The following is a 16922-nucleotide window of genomic DNA, read 5'->3' as shown; positions in this document are numbered from 1 at the left end:
ATCCATTTATCTCAAGTTATTTAAATGCCACAATAATGAAGTATTACATATTAGTGTATTGCAACCATACCATTGTCCTTTCATAATCTGTATTAACTGCACAGTTAGCATTGTCGAGAGGTTAGTGCATTACCCACCATTAATGTGTGATCATCAAAATGCCATGGTTTCCAGTGGAGTTGCTGCTTAGTTACCACCTCTGATATCATGAAGTCACTTACATTATTTTGCGGTAACTATGCAATCAACTCATATCACCACTCTATCACAGAAAATACAAGATGTACAGAACAAGGATGAAACTGCTGCCCGAAGAGCATGGACTCGATCTTAACTTCAACTGCTCAGGGGCCCAAAGAAATGACTGAAAAAATGACTAGAAAGCATTATAAAGTTGATGTTATAGTGAAGGTAAAGCCAAATTTATAGGTTAAATATTTGATTTATTAAAGCCAAAAATTTTTTTGGTTGGATGGAGGGTTTCGGGAGGGACCTGGGCAGAGAAATATCTAGTCCATTTTTTAAAATTTAAACTTTTTGCTAAGCCCTGGGTTGGGTCAAATCCTTAGGCACCTATGACCCTAGATTTGGGGTAGAAAAATCTGAGTTGGATCTGACTGAACAACTGATGGGTTTTTTTTCCCTCCATTCAAAGTCAGAAAGGCTTGGTTGACTTTTTTGGGGGTGTTTTTGTTTTGTTTTATAAAAGAGTTCTTTAATATATATCATGTAATCCTACCATGAAAATTCAGGAAAAACAGTTATGTGTTCTGTGCTATATATTTGGGCTTAATTTTTAGCTAGCATAAGATATTTAATGATAACTGTTAAATAGTGATACAAATTGTGCTATAATGAATAGATTCCCTTAGTTCATTCATTTGGTTCCAGTTGAACTTTTATCTTAATATTTAATAGTAACTTTAGGGTGATTCCTTTGTATAGTTATTCATCATGGTTAAACAGAAATATTGGGGAAAGTGTATGGTAAAGCTATCATAAGTTTATAAAAGAACCAATTTATTTTTGGTAAAAACTTATTTAGTAGGCTATTAGAATCTCAATAATAGCTTCTTTAATTCAGAGGAAGAATTGGAAACAAATTGCTAAGTGGTATAGATAACAGAAAAAAATTCTAAAACATAATATTTCTGAACATAATTTTTTACAGCCTTTTATTGCTTCTATAATATTTTCTAGTCTCCTTTATAATACAGAGGCAATTACTAATAAAAACTAGTTATCACTGATTAATCAGGAGTACCTATAAAGAAAAATCCGTACCAATCTGGTACAGTGACACTATGTTCATTTAACATCTTAATTTGAACTGATATATCAGAAGAAAATATTACTGTAAATGAACTTTGTGTTTGGCACTCCAGTTAGTAGTTAGATAAGAAAATAAGTTACACTGTCGCAGGGTTTCTCTCAGCCTTCCCACTATTGATATTTTGGGCTGGGTGATTCTTTGTTCTGGCCTGGGGTGGGAGGTTGTGCTGTCCCATGCATTGTAGGATATTTAGTACCATCCCTGGATCCAAGAATCCCTAAACCTAGCATCCATTAGATGGATGCCCCCAGTCATGACAATTAAAAATGTCTTCAGACGTTACCAAATGTTCCTTGGAGGGGAAAATTGCCTGTGGTTGAGAACCACTGCACAATAGGAATCACAAATATAACAAGGAAATAATGCAAAAGTAATAACCATAAATACTGTCAGGAAACTAAAAGTTGTCCTTCATCTACTCCTTTGGAGCCCTGGCCATAGTAATGGAGTTGCTTATCTATAAGCCCACCATATGTTTGTTAACTCTTTTCTAGGTAGCTCCAAGATTGCACTGGCAAATACAGTAGCACTAACCACATGTAGCTATTTAAATTAATTAAAATAAATTTTCACATTCTTAGTCACATTAGCCACATTTAATGTGCTCCATAACATATATTGCTAGTGATCACATATTAGCATAGATGTAGAACATTCCATCATCTCAAAAAGTTCTATTGGACAGCACTGCTTAAGAAATCCCACAGAATTTAACCAGTAGTTTAAAAAACCATTGCTTCACTTTCTAAAGCAGGCTTGGGATCTTCAAACTCCTGCGGTCCATAGATGGACTGCAAGGGGCAGGAACATCTAAAATCATATGCTAAATTATGTGTATATGTAATTTTCTGGGTGTTTATTGCTTTCATCAGATTCTCAAAGGGGTCAGTGATTCCATAAGAAGGTAGGGATCCCCTGCCCTAAGAATTTTTTTGGTTGCATTTAAGTTCTGATAGTCACTAGTAAGAGAGAGCTATGTCTTATAGTTCAACTAAATTCTTACTCTGCTTCTGTTAAAAGGGCCTGGAATTTTTTTCTTCCTGCTTTGAAAATCTTTGAAGGACTTCCTTCTTGAGATTCATGAAAATCTAATCTTCAGTCACTATGTGATGACTGGGCTATTCAAATATCACATACTTTGAAAATTAGAGTATGTTGAGAATTATTAAACTCCTTTCTCAATCCTCCTTCCCTGTCCTAGCATAAATACCTAGATTTATTATAGACAGGTTTTTTAAATTAATGCAGAACTTTGCCCCTTGTTCTATAGGCTTTGCAATTTTATGATTCTGTTTTTTAATGTGTAGAGCCTGATAGGATAGGAAAAATGTTTGGAGTTAGATCTATCATGATTGTAATCCTTACTAGCAACGTTATTTATAAAATCTTTTATTAATATAACATTACCTGCATCACAGATTTTCTATCTGTTTAGAATTTGAGTTTGTATACTAACGAACAGGCTTTATAAATATTTGAAATGTGACAGTTTTATAACCTCAGTTTTTCTTTTTGGGAACAGGTCTGAAGGTTGAAGTGACTCATTGTGGAACAATGAGACGGAAATACCGTGTTTGTAATGTAACAAGAAGGCCTGCCAGTCATCAAACGTAAGAAAAGCTGGTGTTTGTCAGAGCAGAGATGATGTGAGGCAGCTTGCTCTAGTTAGTGTGGACTGGGAGTTTTGCTCACCATCCTGAGATGAGAGTTGTTAATATGTACTTTTTTCTTTTTCCAGCTTTCCTTTACAGTTGGAAAATGGGCAAACTGTGGAGAGAACAGTAGCACAGTATTTCAGAGAAAAGTATACTCTTCAGCTCAAGTACCCACACCTTCCTTGTCTGCAAGTGGGGCAGGAACAGAAACATACCTACCTGCCGCTAGAAGTAATGTGTTTAGGCTGTTTCTTAATATCCTCTTGTTCATCATTCTTTTGGTTTCTTTATGGCATATAACTTACTTTACGTTCTCACATTTATTTTGGAGATTGAACTTTTATTTTATTTTATTTTAAATTTTTCATAATGAAATAATTTGGAAATTTTCATCCATAATCCTATCACTCTAAAGTAGTCACTGTCAACATTTTGGTACACTTCATTTTTTTTTTTTTTTTATCCAGTGTACTTTTCACCCTGTGATAATCATAGTATAAAGGAGTATTGTTTACTACTTTTTTTACCTACATGATATTAAACAGAAGCAGTTTAGTGAAGTAGGTTTTAAAATTTTAATTTTGTTAGTAATTGGCAATGAGAGTTAAAAAAAAGATATATACATCTAGTACAAAACTTTTTTCTTTTTGTAGGTCTGTAATATCGTGGCAGGGCAACGATGTATCAAGAAGCTAACGGACAATCAGACTTCCACTATGATCAAAGCAACAGCAAGATCTGCACCAGATAGACAAGAGGAAATTAGCAGATTGGTTAGTACTTGACCCTAGAAATGGGAATTAAAAACGTGTTAGGATGAGCTACTACTAAGTGCCGTGTCCTTATCAGCTCATACTTTATTACCATTTCACAGACTCAGAATTAAAAGGAATAATGGAAGAAGTCATCCAGTGGTCTACGGGTGAACCTTAATGGATTCTGTGAGAAGGATTAGATCCTTCTAATTTAAACCGAAGCTCTTTAATTAGATCTAGAGCAGATACTCTCAGAACCAATGTCTCAGTTTAGTGAACTGGCACTTTATTACCCCTGTCTTAAAGAGAAAGGGAAAAGGAAGAAAAGTCAACGTATTATGACAAATTAAGACTAGTGAGTCTTAACCCTCAGTACGATTGCTTAGCCCCCAGTATCAGACTGGTGATTATATAGGATGAATAAAGATATATGAGACTGTTCCAAACATGTAGGATCTCTATGCTTCGTCATTGTTCTAAATGGATAGGAAGACTATCAGTACCACTTTATAAAACTGATAGAATAAAGCAAAATGAAAAAAGGCACCTGGATCTTATCTTAGTCTCTTTTTGAATACCATTTTTTTAAACATTTTATTTATTTATTTATGAGAGACACAGGCAGAGGGAGAAGCAGGCTCCCCACAAAGAGCCTGATGGGGATTTGATCCCAGGACCCCGGGGTCATGCCCTCTGCCAAAGGCAGATGTTCAACTGCTGAGCCACCCAGGCGCCCCTTGAATACCATTTAAATTGTGTGAATGAAGAGAAAGAAGTCTAGAAATAGGAATATTATTTGGGTAGTAGTGAAGACTGTTATAAAGGGGTTATAGAACTGGCCCTTTTATTTTCTAAGCCAATTAGAGGGAAAAGGAGCCTTTTCCCTGTATGGTTTTATAAAGAGTAAAAAAGGGTTATTACATGATATTTAATTAGAATATGGGTTGGTTTTCTTTATGGATTTTTTTCTGATCTATGATGACAGGATTTTAAAACCTTTGAGGCTAACCCTCTCACTATCTCTAGATAAAATCTCCATAACTACTTCTAACTCATTTATGAGAGTTTGTCTATCCAAAGAGAAAATATCGTACTGTGGTTAAAAGCACAGGCTTTGGAATCTAACAGCTCTTGGTCCAAAGTCTGTCTTTTTCACTTACTTACTGTTACTGTTATTACAATTATAGCGTCCGGAACACTAGTGTCATGATTGATAGTAGGAACTCTAGAATCAGAACATATATGGTTTCAGATTCTCTGTCACTTGCTTCGCTAGATAGTTTTAAGCCAGTCATTTAAGTTTACTAAGCTTTAGATTTATCCTCTGTAAAGATTATAAAGATTTCCTTTTATAGTTTAAGGTTATTGTGGAAATTAATTATAAAACTTAACACCAAGCACATCATACAGCACATTTTTATTTATAGTAGTTGTTATTCTTTGTAACCTTACTATGACTATAGACTAAAACACTAGAAATGAATGGCATTTAAGCTTGAAGAAGTATTAGTGCCTAACTTAGAAACAACCATTCTTGCTTATTGTGGGAAGATTCTTTTTACATATTTAGATTATATTAGTTTTTTTTTAAATGAATTGTTAAACACTTGAACACCACCTTCATTTTGTAACCTTGTTTGACTTTTATCCTGAGATTAAGTAAATATGTTTTTGAAAAACACAGTTACTATATAGCATGCTATAAACATCAATTATATTCTGAGGTCCAGGTCTATACTGAATTAAGTTCTTTTTTTTACAAAAAAGATTTTATTTATTTACTCATGAGACACAGAGAAAGAGAGAGACATTGGCACAGGCAGAGGGAGAAGCAGGCTTCCCGAAGCAAGGAGCCTGATGTGGGACTTGACCCCAGATCCTGGGATCACACCCTGAGCCGAAGGTAGATGTTCAACCGCTGAGCCACCCAGGCATCCCTGAATTAAATTCTTTATCAACCAGTATTGCAGTGTATGTTAACTAACAAAATTTAAATTAAAAAAAGTCTTGGGGCACCTGGGTAGCTCAGTTGATTAAGCATCTGCCTTCAGCTTAGGTCAGTCATGATCCCAGAGTCTTGGGATCAAGCCCCACATTGGGCTCGCTGCTCAGCAGCAAGTCTGCTTCTCTCCCTGTGATCTCTCTGGCTCTCACTCTCTGTCAAATAAATAAAATCTTAAAAGAAAAATAAAAAATAAATTCTTTATCTTTGTATCTATAGATATATTATGTAAAAATTATCATCTATATCATATTTGCTTTCTTATCTGTCTCAATGTATCACATTAAGTAAATTTCATAATATGCCACTTTTTATTTGAAAATATTCAAATAATTTTATGTAAGTTGTAAATCAAGGAATTAGGAGAAAAAAGCCTTACGATCATCAATATTTGCTATCAAACTTGGTGTAAAATAAATTTTAATAATATATATCTGGATCTTCTAAAACTTAACATTTTTTAGGTCAGGAATCTCTTTCTCTTGTAATCTCTAGACCGCCCTCTCCAAAATGTATTAGGTTTAATCATATAAAATTGGCATCTTCACAGCTTGTAAATAGTCGAAGTTTCTTATTATTCAACCTAATACATTCAAATTTTTATAAATTACCAGGAGGTTCACAGACTTCTTATAGTCCATTCATGATCTGTGGTCCCAGGTTAAGATCCCCTGCCCTGTGATTAGGGCGTCATTGACTAGATCCAAAACATTGTGGGCACAGTGTAAAGAAAAGAAAACAGAGGTTTCTAATAAATGAAGCAGGAACTTGGTGGGAAATTCTGAAAATAACTACAGATTTTTTCTGTTAGGTAAGAAGTGCAAATTATGAAACAGATCCATTTGTTCAAGAGTTTCAATTTAAAGTTCGGGATGAAATGGCCCATGTAACCGGACGTGTACTTCCAGCACCTATGCTGCAGTATGGAGGACGGGTAAAACCTCTTGGTAGTTTTTTAATTATAAACATACAGTTTCTGTTTACAGAAAGAAGAGCATCCTAGCCAAGTCTGAGATTTCAAAAGTGATTTTTTTTTTTTCCTCCAGCAGTACTTTTTTGTTTCAAGGTATCTTTGCTTGAATTTAGAATTTTTGGTCTATATGATAAAACAACATATAAGTAATACTGACTTAGAGCAGCTTATTACATGTAGAATATGAGATATATATCAATTCAGCAATTTAAAATGGTTTTCAGCTCAGTGAAATAAATTGTTAAGTGTTTCTTTTTTGCCTTATTTCCCTTTCTCCTTTTTCTGTAGAATCGGACAGTAGCAACACCAAGCCATGGAGTATGGGACATGCGGGGGAAGCAGTTTCACACAGGAGTTGAGATAAAAATGTGGGCTATAGCTTGCTTTGCCACACAGAGGCAGTGCAGAGAAGAAATACTGAAGTAAGGCATGTCATTAGTTTGCTTTGGGGAACTTTGTGTGTTTAAATTTTGTTTCAATTTTAAACTCCTCAGCCAATGTTCTAACCAGTTTGCCTCAATATGGCATATATTTAATCACTGAATCTTTGAAAATGTTTCTTCCCCATAGTTGAATGGAGATATTCTTATTCCTTAGTAAAGTCATTGATTCATTCTTTCAGGCACCCTAACAGTCTGGCTTATGTAGTATGGCTACATCATTGGCTTTTGATGGCAAATAGGTTAGGTTTAATTCCCAGCCTTGACACTGCGTAGCATTATTACCATAAATAACTTAACTTCATTTCATTATGCTTCAGTTTTCACCTTTTTAGAAATAAAAATACCTATCTCTTGGATGAGGATTAAGGAAGATCCTTATTTCTCAATTGAGCTCCTTGAAAGAGTGACTTAACTCCTCATTTTTACTTCTTTGCTTTCAAAAATTTGGCCTTCATCTCCACCACTTTCTCTGTTCCCCAGATTCTTTTCCTCAGCATGTAAGTACTCAATAATCTTCTGTTCAAATTTAAAACAAAAAATTGTCAGTTTTCAATTTACCTAACTTTTTCCAGGCTTCTATTTTCTCACCCTCCTTGAAATCCTAGTCCCTACAGAAACTGTTTCTGGAAGATCTCCAACATCTTTGTGCTTATCAATTCTAATGGTCTTTCCTCAGCCATTATTTTTCTCAAAATTTTTGCAGCATTAGATACAATTGACTACTTTCTTAACATTGATTCCTTTCTTGTCTTTTTCGTTCCTTTTATCACTTTGGCTTCTCTTCTCTGTCTCCTCTCCCTGGGACCCTCAAGCGTTTGAGATTTAGGCAACCTCAAAGGTTTCTGCTGTCATTCTTGTTTAAAGAGCCATGCTATCATGAAAATGTACCAGCTCCACTTGTGACCACCACCCATCCACAATGTACATACAGGCTTCTCTTAACAAAGAATAACAATTAAAATCAGTAGGACTTTGAAAATTTTTCACCTACCTCTTAAGCCCCTTTTCCCATATTTTGGACAAAGAAACTGAGCACTATATTCCTTCTATCTCCCTGGCATTTTTTTTTCCCTCCTTCCAGTCATTCTCTTTATTGAAAATGTCTCCTTCCTATCCCTACTTATCTAAATAATACCCAATCTTCTGTGATTTGTGATGTTGGAAATAGTCTGTCGTAACTACAAGCATACTAGTTTATCAGTATCCTCTCTATTTGCTCTTGCCATTTTCTGCATAAAATACAATTGTACTGTGATTATTTGTGTAAATTTATCTCTCTAAAATCTGATTTTCTTAGGAAAATGATTATTGTCTAATTTAAACCTCCACTAATAGGTCCTATAAAGTATGCCTATAATGAATAGTTCTTGAAAGATATAGAGGCCAATTTACCAACCAGGTCAATTCAGAATTTGCTTTGTCTTATAAAAAATAAAATACTTTTTCTATTTAATTCTGTTTACTTTTTTTATGAGCTCCGAATTTCTAAATGTATATTTTAAGGTTCACTTAATACACATTTTTCTTCAAGGTTTTTACCTCCCTGCTTTCAAGTAGAATGTCATAAGAACAGTTTACTACAATGCTGTGATCATCTTACTTGACCTCCAGAGGCCAAAGAAAATATCCCCAATAGTTTTCCAGGCTTAGAGTTATTCTTTTCATTTTACATTTGTCATTTATGGCTTGATAGAACTCATAAACTTTCAGTTTTTGGCTCTTGCTCGGGCTGACTGAAAATATATCACTTCTTACTTCTTGAATTAAACACTAATATGGAAAAAGAGAAGAAGGGAATTCCTATAAACTTCATCTCTGAGGGAATGAGTGTTTTTGAGTAAAGATAACTCAGATCCTTGACTTGGGACCTTATTTGTTTTAAAAACAAAGTGATTTTTAAATCATTTTAAATCATATCATTTACTATTTATCTGGGGCTATATGCAGAATTCTGTTTAAATATGAAATTACTAGTCTTTTGTTGTTTTTAATGTGGCTAAAAGTACATTGAAGTGCCACCTGCCTCATTTGTTTTTAAATGTTGTTTTCATATATTTTTAAAAATCTTTTCTGAGAATACAATCTTTCCTGCCATCTTAGTTTCAGATTCCTAATATTGTAGAAAGAAACTCTGGACTAAGTCATACTTCTGACTCTGCCATTTATCTAACCATTTTACATCAGTCAAATACTTTATGTACCTGAAACTGTATCTTGATCTATAAAATGGGAATAGTACCTCACCGACCACCTTACGAATGTCATCATGATCAAATAGAGAATGTTAAGCTTAAATTTATTGAGCTCTTACTATGTCTTGGCCACTGTTTGCTGAGTTCCTGTATTATCTCATTTAATACTTCCACCAACCCTATAATGGATTGGTAATCCCATTATCATAAAGTAATCATCTCACAGATGAGAGAAACTGAAAAAAATTGCCTACAATTTCATACTGCAAGTAACAGAACTAGAACTGAAACCTGTTATGCTAACTCTAGAACTGAACTCTCAACCAGCACACTCTGTTTGTAAACTACAGAATGCCACCTAATTATGTAGCAGTGTTCTTACTTGGCACAATACATAACTGACCCACCACCACCTTTAATATCAGTAGTCTTGGTGACCTCTTCATATATGGAGCACACAAATCTTTGCTTTGTTCTCTATTCACTTCTCAAATATTCCATTCCGCTTTATAGTTATGGACGACAAAGGATTTAGTTTTAGTGATTTCTCTTTCTAGGGGTTTCACAGACCAGCTGCGGAAGATTTCCAAGGATGCAGGGATGCCCATCCAGGGCCAGCCTTGCTTCTGCAAATATGCACAGGGGGCAGACAGCGTGGAGCCCATGTTCCGGCATCTCAAAAACACCTACTCTGGGCTGCAGCTCATTATTGTCATCCTTCCAGGAAAGACGCCAGTGTATGGTAAAGATATCTTAAGATTACATTTTTCCTCAAGTACTTGATAGTCCTCTTAGAATTTTGCTAAAACGTGTCCTAAAACTTTGAAACATTAAAACATATTTTAATAGCTACATACCATATGTATGGAGGTGCCTAGGTGGCTTAGCGGTTGAGCATCTGCCTTCAGCTTGGATCGTGGTCCCAGGGTCCTGGGATCGAGTCCCACATCGAGCTCCCTGCATGGAGGCTGCTTCTCCTTCTGCCTGTGTCTCTGCCTCTCTCTGTCTATCATGAATAAATAAATAAAATATTTTAAATAAATAAAACCATGTATTGTAACCCTAAAAAAGACAAATCAGAGCAAACTAAATAGTCCGAGAAGAGAGCTGTGAGAAGAATTTTAATAAGAGAGACATCACAGGGCAGCCCCGGTGGCGCAGCGGTTTGGCGCCGCCTGCAGCCTGGGGTGTGATCCTGGAGACCCGGGATCGAGTCCCACATCGGGCTCCCTGCGTGGAGCCTGCTTCTCCCTCTGTCTGTGTCTCTGCCCCCTCTCTCTCTGTGTGTCTATGAATAAAAAGATAAAATTAAAAAAAAAAAAAAAGAGACATCACAAAACAATGGTTAAGATGAGCACTGGGTGTTATACTATATATTGGCAAATCGAACTCCAATTAAAAAAAACATACAAAAGGGATCCCTGGGTGGCGCAGCGGTTTGGCGCCTGCCTTTGGCCCAGGGCACGATCCTGGAGACCCGGGATCGAATCCCACATCGGGCTCCCGGTGCATGGAACCTGCTTCTCCCTCTGCCTTCTCTCTCTGCCTCTCTCTCTCTCTCTCTCTCTCTCTCTCTCTCTCTGTGACTATCATAAATAAATTAAAAATTTAAAAAAAAAAACATACAAAAAATAAAATTAAAAAAAAAGGACTGTTTAAGGAAAGAATTATTTCTTTAAAATAGCATTAGGAGGGGTACCTGGATGACTCACTTGGTTGAGCATCTGCCTTCAGCTCAGGTCATGATTTCAGGGTCCTGAAAAACCCATTGGGCTCCTGCTCAGCCAAGGCTCTGCTTCACCTTCTTCCTCTACCCCTCCTCCTTGCTGTGTTCACTCCCTCTGTCTCTCAAATAAATAAATAAAATGTTTAAAATTAATTAAGTAAAAGAAACGGGCCTATTCAGATTTTCTAAATCTTCTATATAAGTTTTGGTTGTGTCATTCAAAGAATTGACTCACTTCATGTAAGTTAGCAAGTTTGTGGACTATTGTTCATAATTTTTTTTCATAATATTTTTTTAAGACTTTATTTATTTATTCATGAGAGACACAGAGAGAGGCAGAGACACAGGCAGAGGGAGAAGCAGGCTCCCTGCAAGGAGCCCAATGCAGGACTCAATCTAAGGACCCCAGGATCACGCCCTGAGCCCAAGGCAGCACTAAACCACTGAGCCACCTGGGCTTTAAATTGCCACGGAACCAAGTGATGACCTTTTTTTCATTTCTAAATTAGTAATTCATATCTTCTCTCTTTTTTTTTTTTTTTTTTTTTGCTTAGTGTGGCTGGACGTTTGTCAATTTCATTGATCTTTTCAAAGAACCAACTTTTTGGTTTCTTTATTGATTTTTTTTTTTTTTAGGTTTTATTTATTTGTTAGAGAGTACAAGCCAGGGGGAAATGGCAGGGGGAGGGAGCCCAACGTGGGACTCCATCCTAAGACCCTGGGACCATGACCAAGCCAAAGGCAGACACTTAACCAGCTGAGCCACACAGGCACCCCTGATTATTGATTTCTTATTTTCAATTTCATTAGCTTCTGCTCTCATTATTATTTTTTCCTTTTGCTTGTTCCAGGTCTATATTTTTCTTTCTCTATTTTTTCCTAAGGTAAAAACATAGATTATTGATTTTAGATCGTTCTTCTTCTCTAATATGTTGAATTCAATACCATAAATTTCCTTCTAAGCACTCCTTTTACTGCATCCCACAAAAAAATAAAAAAATAAAAAAATAAATTCTTAGTTAACTAAGCTCTATACCTAACCTGAAGTTCATACTCACACCCCTGAGATCAAGAGTCACTTGCTCAAAAAAAAAAAAAGTCACTTGCTCTACCAAGTCAGCCAGGTACCCTACATCCCACAAAATTTTGATAAATTGTGTTTCATTTCCATTTAGTTCAAGATATTTTTTAATTTCTCAAGAATTCTTTGATTCATGTGTTACATAGAATTATGTTAATGTACAAATATATTGGGATTTCCCAGTCAGCTGTCTGTTACTGATTTCTAGTTTAATTCCACTGTGGTCTCAGACCATACTTTGTATGATTTCTATTCTTTTAAATATGTTAAGGTACGTATTTGGACCAGAACATGGTCCAAAATCAATTGCTTAATGTTCTGTGTAAGTTTGAAAAGGATATGTGCTCTTCCTTTTATTAAATGAAGTATTATAAATGTCTTTTAGATTCAGTTAATTGATGGTGCTGCTCAGGTCAACTGTATCTGCTTTATTTACAGTAGCTGTACCTTTTTGCATTCCCACCAGTTAACACAGAAGAGTTCCACTGTTTCCACATCCTGGCAACACTCTTGTTATTTTTTTTTCTTTTCTGTTTTATTTCCTTTTGATAATAACCATCCTAATGAGTGTGAAGTGGTATTTCGTTGTGGTTTTGATTTTCATTTCTTAATTGGTGATGTGGAGCATCTGTTCATGTGCCTATTAGCCATTTGTATATCTTCTTCAGAGACATTATATATTTAGAGCCTTACACAGTACTAGCATGTCTTAGGTGCACATTAAATATTTTGTTGAATGAATGAATAAACCTTTTTGGAGGGCAATTCGTCAGTTGATACAAAAATGTTGGGGCAGCCTGGGTGGCTCAGTGGTTTAGCACCGCCTTTATTTAGCGCCAAGAGCCTGATCCTGGGGACCCAGGATCGAGTCCCACATCGGGCTCCCTGCATGGAGCCTGCTTCTCCCTCTGCCTGTGTCTCTGCCTCTCTCTCTCTCTCTCTCTCTCTCTCTCTGTCTGTCTTTCATGAATGAATGAATGAATGAATGAGTAAATGAATGAATGAATAAATAAATATCTTTAAAAATAAAATGTTGAAAATATATACCTCTGACCCCTGAATTCTACTTATAGAAATTTAACCATGAACTATAGTTATATGAAACAAAAATAAATGTACAAGGATATTATTTGTAGCATTGTTTGAAATAATGATAACCTGAAACAAGCAAAAAATGTATCAGTGTATGACTGGTTAGGGAAAATGGCATTTAAAAACAGGCTAACTGCTATTATTACATATAAGAGTCATTTATATATTAAGATTCAGAACATACTATATTATTGAGTGAAAATGACAATTTGCAAAATAGAATGCAAGTTTGGCTTTAAAATGTCTTCCATGGGGGATCCCTGGGTGGCTCAGCAGTTTAGTGCCTGTCTTTGGCCCAGGGCGTGATCCTGGGGTCCCAGGATCGAGTCCTGCATCGGGCTCCCTGCATGGAGCCTGCTTCTTCCTCTGCCTGTGTCTCTGCCTCTCTCTCTCTCCCTGTGTCTCTCATGAATAGATAAAAAAAAAAAAATACCTTCCATGTATTTTATAAGAAAAATGGTATGTACACTGAACTCTTTATGGTAGATATAATGGCAAAGAGGGGGAAAGTTACAGCCAATTCTGTACACTGTAAAGACTAGTTTTATTTTTTTTAAGATTTTTTTTTTTTTTTTTAATTTTAATTTGAGAGAGAGCACGAGCAGGGGGAGGAGCAGAGGTAGAGGGAGAAGCAAACTAGCAAACTCCTTGCTGAGCAGGGAGCCTGATGTGGGGCTCGATCCCCCGATCCTGGGATCATGACTTGAGAGGAAGGCTGACACTTAACTGACTGAGCCACCCAGGCCCCCAAAGACTCTATTTTTAAATTAAAAGTTGGGAAATAATATTGAAAGTTATAAATATACTATGAGTATAACTGCCTTAAAATAACATAAATGAGGAAATTACTGGAAGAAAGTACAATAAAACACTAACAAGGTATTATGTATATTTTTCTTTCTGGTTTTTCAGTTATTATGGTTATACTATTTTTATGATTAAAAATATATTTTCTTATCTAAAGAAAACAACTAGGGAAATAATCACTAAATATGTAAGCTAATCTTCAAGGCAATACACTTTAAGTTTTAGCAGCATTGTTTTAGTAGTGTTCAAATTTTTGGTGTCTTGTAATACAATGATGTATTTCAAGCGGGAAAGTATAGTAGCTTAATTTTCAAAAAAGTTGACAGTTTTTTTAACTAGAGGTATTTGCATTTGTTCCATAGCGGAAGTGAAACGTGTAGGAGATACACTTCTGGGTATGGCCACACAGTGTGTCCAAGTGAAGAATGTAATAAAAACATCCCCTCAAACTCTCTCAAACCTGTGCCTAAAGATAAATGTTAAACTCGGAGGGATCAATAATATTCTTGTACCTCATCAAAGGTAAGATAAGCTAACCACTTAATTAAATTTTAGTTATATTTATATCTTAATTTTTCTGTATATTGCCATACCTAAGATCAGTATAAGAGACAATTTTGATGATTCTTACTATGAGAGATAAGTAAACATTTTAGTAAAAAAAAGTCTCAGGCAAGATTAAGAGGTTCCTTGTGAAAATCCCCTCTCACTTCCATTTTTATTTAGTATATGCCGAGAACCTCCTGCCTACCTAGAAAGTATTGAGAGCTTTATTTACTTCTCACTAAAGAGAGACCTCAGCTTGAAGGATTTTCTCATTTGATAGTCCTCTTCAACCCAGAGTTATGAGGCTACTCACCTAGCAAGTAAGGAAAGAAGGGATGGTCTTGAGTGGAGCATATGAATTAAGTAAATCAGTCATGTAAGCCATATGAACCCCGCCACAGTCAGTGGGATGACAGGTGTTCCTGTTAGATCACCTTCATGTCTAAGAGCTCTTATGAAGTGTGACATAATGACCTAGAAACAGGTGCTGGGGAAGAGGTTGTTTGGAGAATTGAACAACGGGCTTCCTTTAGTAGTTGAAGCAACTAGGGCTTTAAAAAGTTAAATATCTTGACCAGTATGCACTACAAATCAGCATTAGAATAAGGATCCACCCATGTGTGTTTGACACAAAAGCCCTTTTTTTCTCTTTTTCCATGCTGCCTCTACTTCCTGTTCTGTTAAATAGATGAGATTCATAAATGAGATGAATATAGTATTTTATCAACAAGGCTTTCAAAAACTGAGAGACACTCATTTGAGTCTTAAAGGGTATAGTTTTTAAAAATAAGATGAACAGCTAGCTGCTTAAAATAATATGTTCTCAAATTTATACTTTCGGCCAGAGGAGAGGGAGTAGTAGATTCCCATAATCCTTTTTAGTGTAAAGGTTAATGATTCTTTTTCTCATTGAAAGATTACATAGTTTAAATGTAAGTAGATTACAGAAAGATTGATACAAACTGGTGGATTAATATGAGGAAGTTTATCATTTTATGCCTGTTATGAAGAATATGCCTTAAGCACCACTGCTTAAAGCAGGAGATTGTTCTGAATAAGATATTTCATACACCCATTGTGATTGCTTTTACTTCATGGAGTTAGAAATTCAGAGACTAAAACGTAGTTCAGGCCTTTGAGGGAGGCTGTTAAGACCTCCTCTTCGCTATGTCAGCAGCTTGCAGTTGTGTTGCAGTAGTATAAACAGATAAATGCATAATGAAAAATGAATTATCTAACTCTTTTTAAAAATGTGTTTAAGACCTTCTGTGTTCCAGCAACCAGTGATCTTTTTGGGAGCAGACGTCACTCATCCACCAGCTGGTGATGGGAAGAAACCTTCTATTGCTGCTGTGAGTGTCATTAGGCAGGTTTACCTTGTCTAAAGTGTAGATGATCAACATTTTGATTTCAGCTTTTTGAATTTTAGTGATACTCTCTTTGAAACCAACTTTTATAAATATATAAATATCTAGAATCAACTTTCAGTATTCTTTGGATTTTTGAGAAAAATGATCATTCTCTGGTTTGGGGACTACAGTTACATATATATTTATAAAATGAGGCTTATTAATTGTATTACTCAAATCTTTTGTTTCCTACTTTATCTATTTGACCTCTCTATGATTATACATTTTCAGCTAGTTTTTGTTCCAAGAGTTTATGTATTTCAGTAGTGTCTTTGTTATAGAAAGATGCATTACATAAGAGCTTGGTAGATTGCATTTTTTCGGTGTAAAATATCTTCTACCTTTGTCCAATCTAATATTTTCTCACCTGAATTCTTTGTTTTAATACTGCCATTCCTACATTTAACATTTGCCTTTTATGTTTTTGCCCACCTTTATATTTTTTTTTCCACCTTTATATTTGATAAAGTTTCCTTGTCAGTTCTTTTAAGTATATTTCTCTTTTTTTAAGATTTAATTTATTTGAGAGAGAGCTAGCACGAGCAGGGGCTGGGAACAGAGGAAGAGGAAGGAGGGAGGGGGAAAGAATCTAAAGCAGACTCTGCACTGAGTGTGGAGCCCATCAGTGGACTCTGTCTCGTGACCCCAAAATTGTGACCTGAGCAGAAACCCAAGAGTCAGCCACTTAGTGAACTGAGCTACCCAGGCAGGCGCCCCTAAGTGTATTTGTTACAAACTTCAGAAAGCCAGATAATTTTTTACCCCACTTTTTTTTTTAAGATTTTATTAGATAATCTCTACACCTAATGTGGCTTCTAAACTTATGACCTTGAGATCAAGAGTCACACACTCTACCATCTGTCAGTCAGCCACCCCAGAAAATAGTTTTTAACCCTGTAGTGGGGTCT

General features: G+C 35.7%; 1 protein-coding gene and 1 long non-coding RNA gene across 8 annotated transcripts in view; one reads left to right on the top strand and one right to left on the bottom strand.

Moving 5' to 3' along the window:
* The window catches only part of LOC144281893 (uncharacterized), a 65723-nt gene extending 62623 nt beyond the window's left edge, over positions 1–3100 (bottom strand). For all 3 annotated transcript variants that reach the window (XR_013350286.1, XR_013350288.1, XR_013350287.1), the window contains exon 1: positions 3056–3100. This is a non-coding gene — a long non-coding RNA (uncharacterized LOC144281893). The remainder of the gene's footprint in view (positions 1–3055) is intronic.
* AGO3 (argonaute RISC catalytic component 3) overlaps positions 1–16922 on the top strand; it is a 119178-nt gene that overhangs the window by 76923 nt on the left and 25333 nt on the right. For all 5 annotated transcript variants that reach the window (XM_077844777.1, XM_077844778.1, XM_077844781.1 and 2 more), the window contains 8 exons: positions 2856–2943; positions 3072–3219; positions 3642–3761; positions 6557–6679; positions 7007–7140; positions 9911–10095; positions 14422–14581; positions 15867–15957. In XM_077844777.1, the coding sequence (XP_077700903.1) occupies positions 2856–2943; positions 3072–3219; positions 3642–3761; positions 6557–6679; positions 7007–7140; positions 9911–10095; positions 14422–14581; positions 15867–15957 (1049 nt within the window). The remainder of the gene's footprint in view (positions 1–2855; positions 2944–3071; positions 3220–3641; positions 3762–6556; positions 6680–7006; positions 7141–9910; positions 10096–14421; positions 14582–15866; positions 15958–16922) is intronic.

The sequence above is a fragment of the Canis aureus genome, chromosome 13 (assembly GCF_053574225.1).
Source record: "Canis aureus isolate CA01 chromosome 13, VMU_Caureus_v.1.0, whole genome shotgun sequence".
Classification (NCBI taxonomy): Eukaryota; Metazoa; Chordata; class Mammalia; order Carnivora; family Canidae; genus Canis; species Canis aureus.
This window is presented reverse-complemented; position numbering and strand designations above follow the sequence as displayed.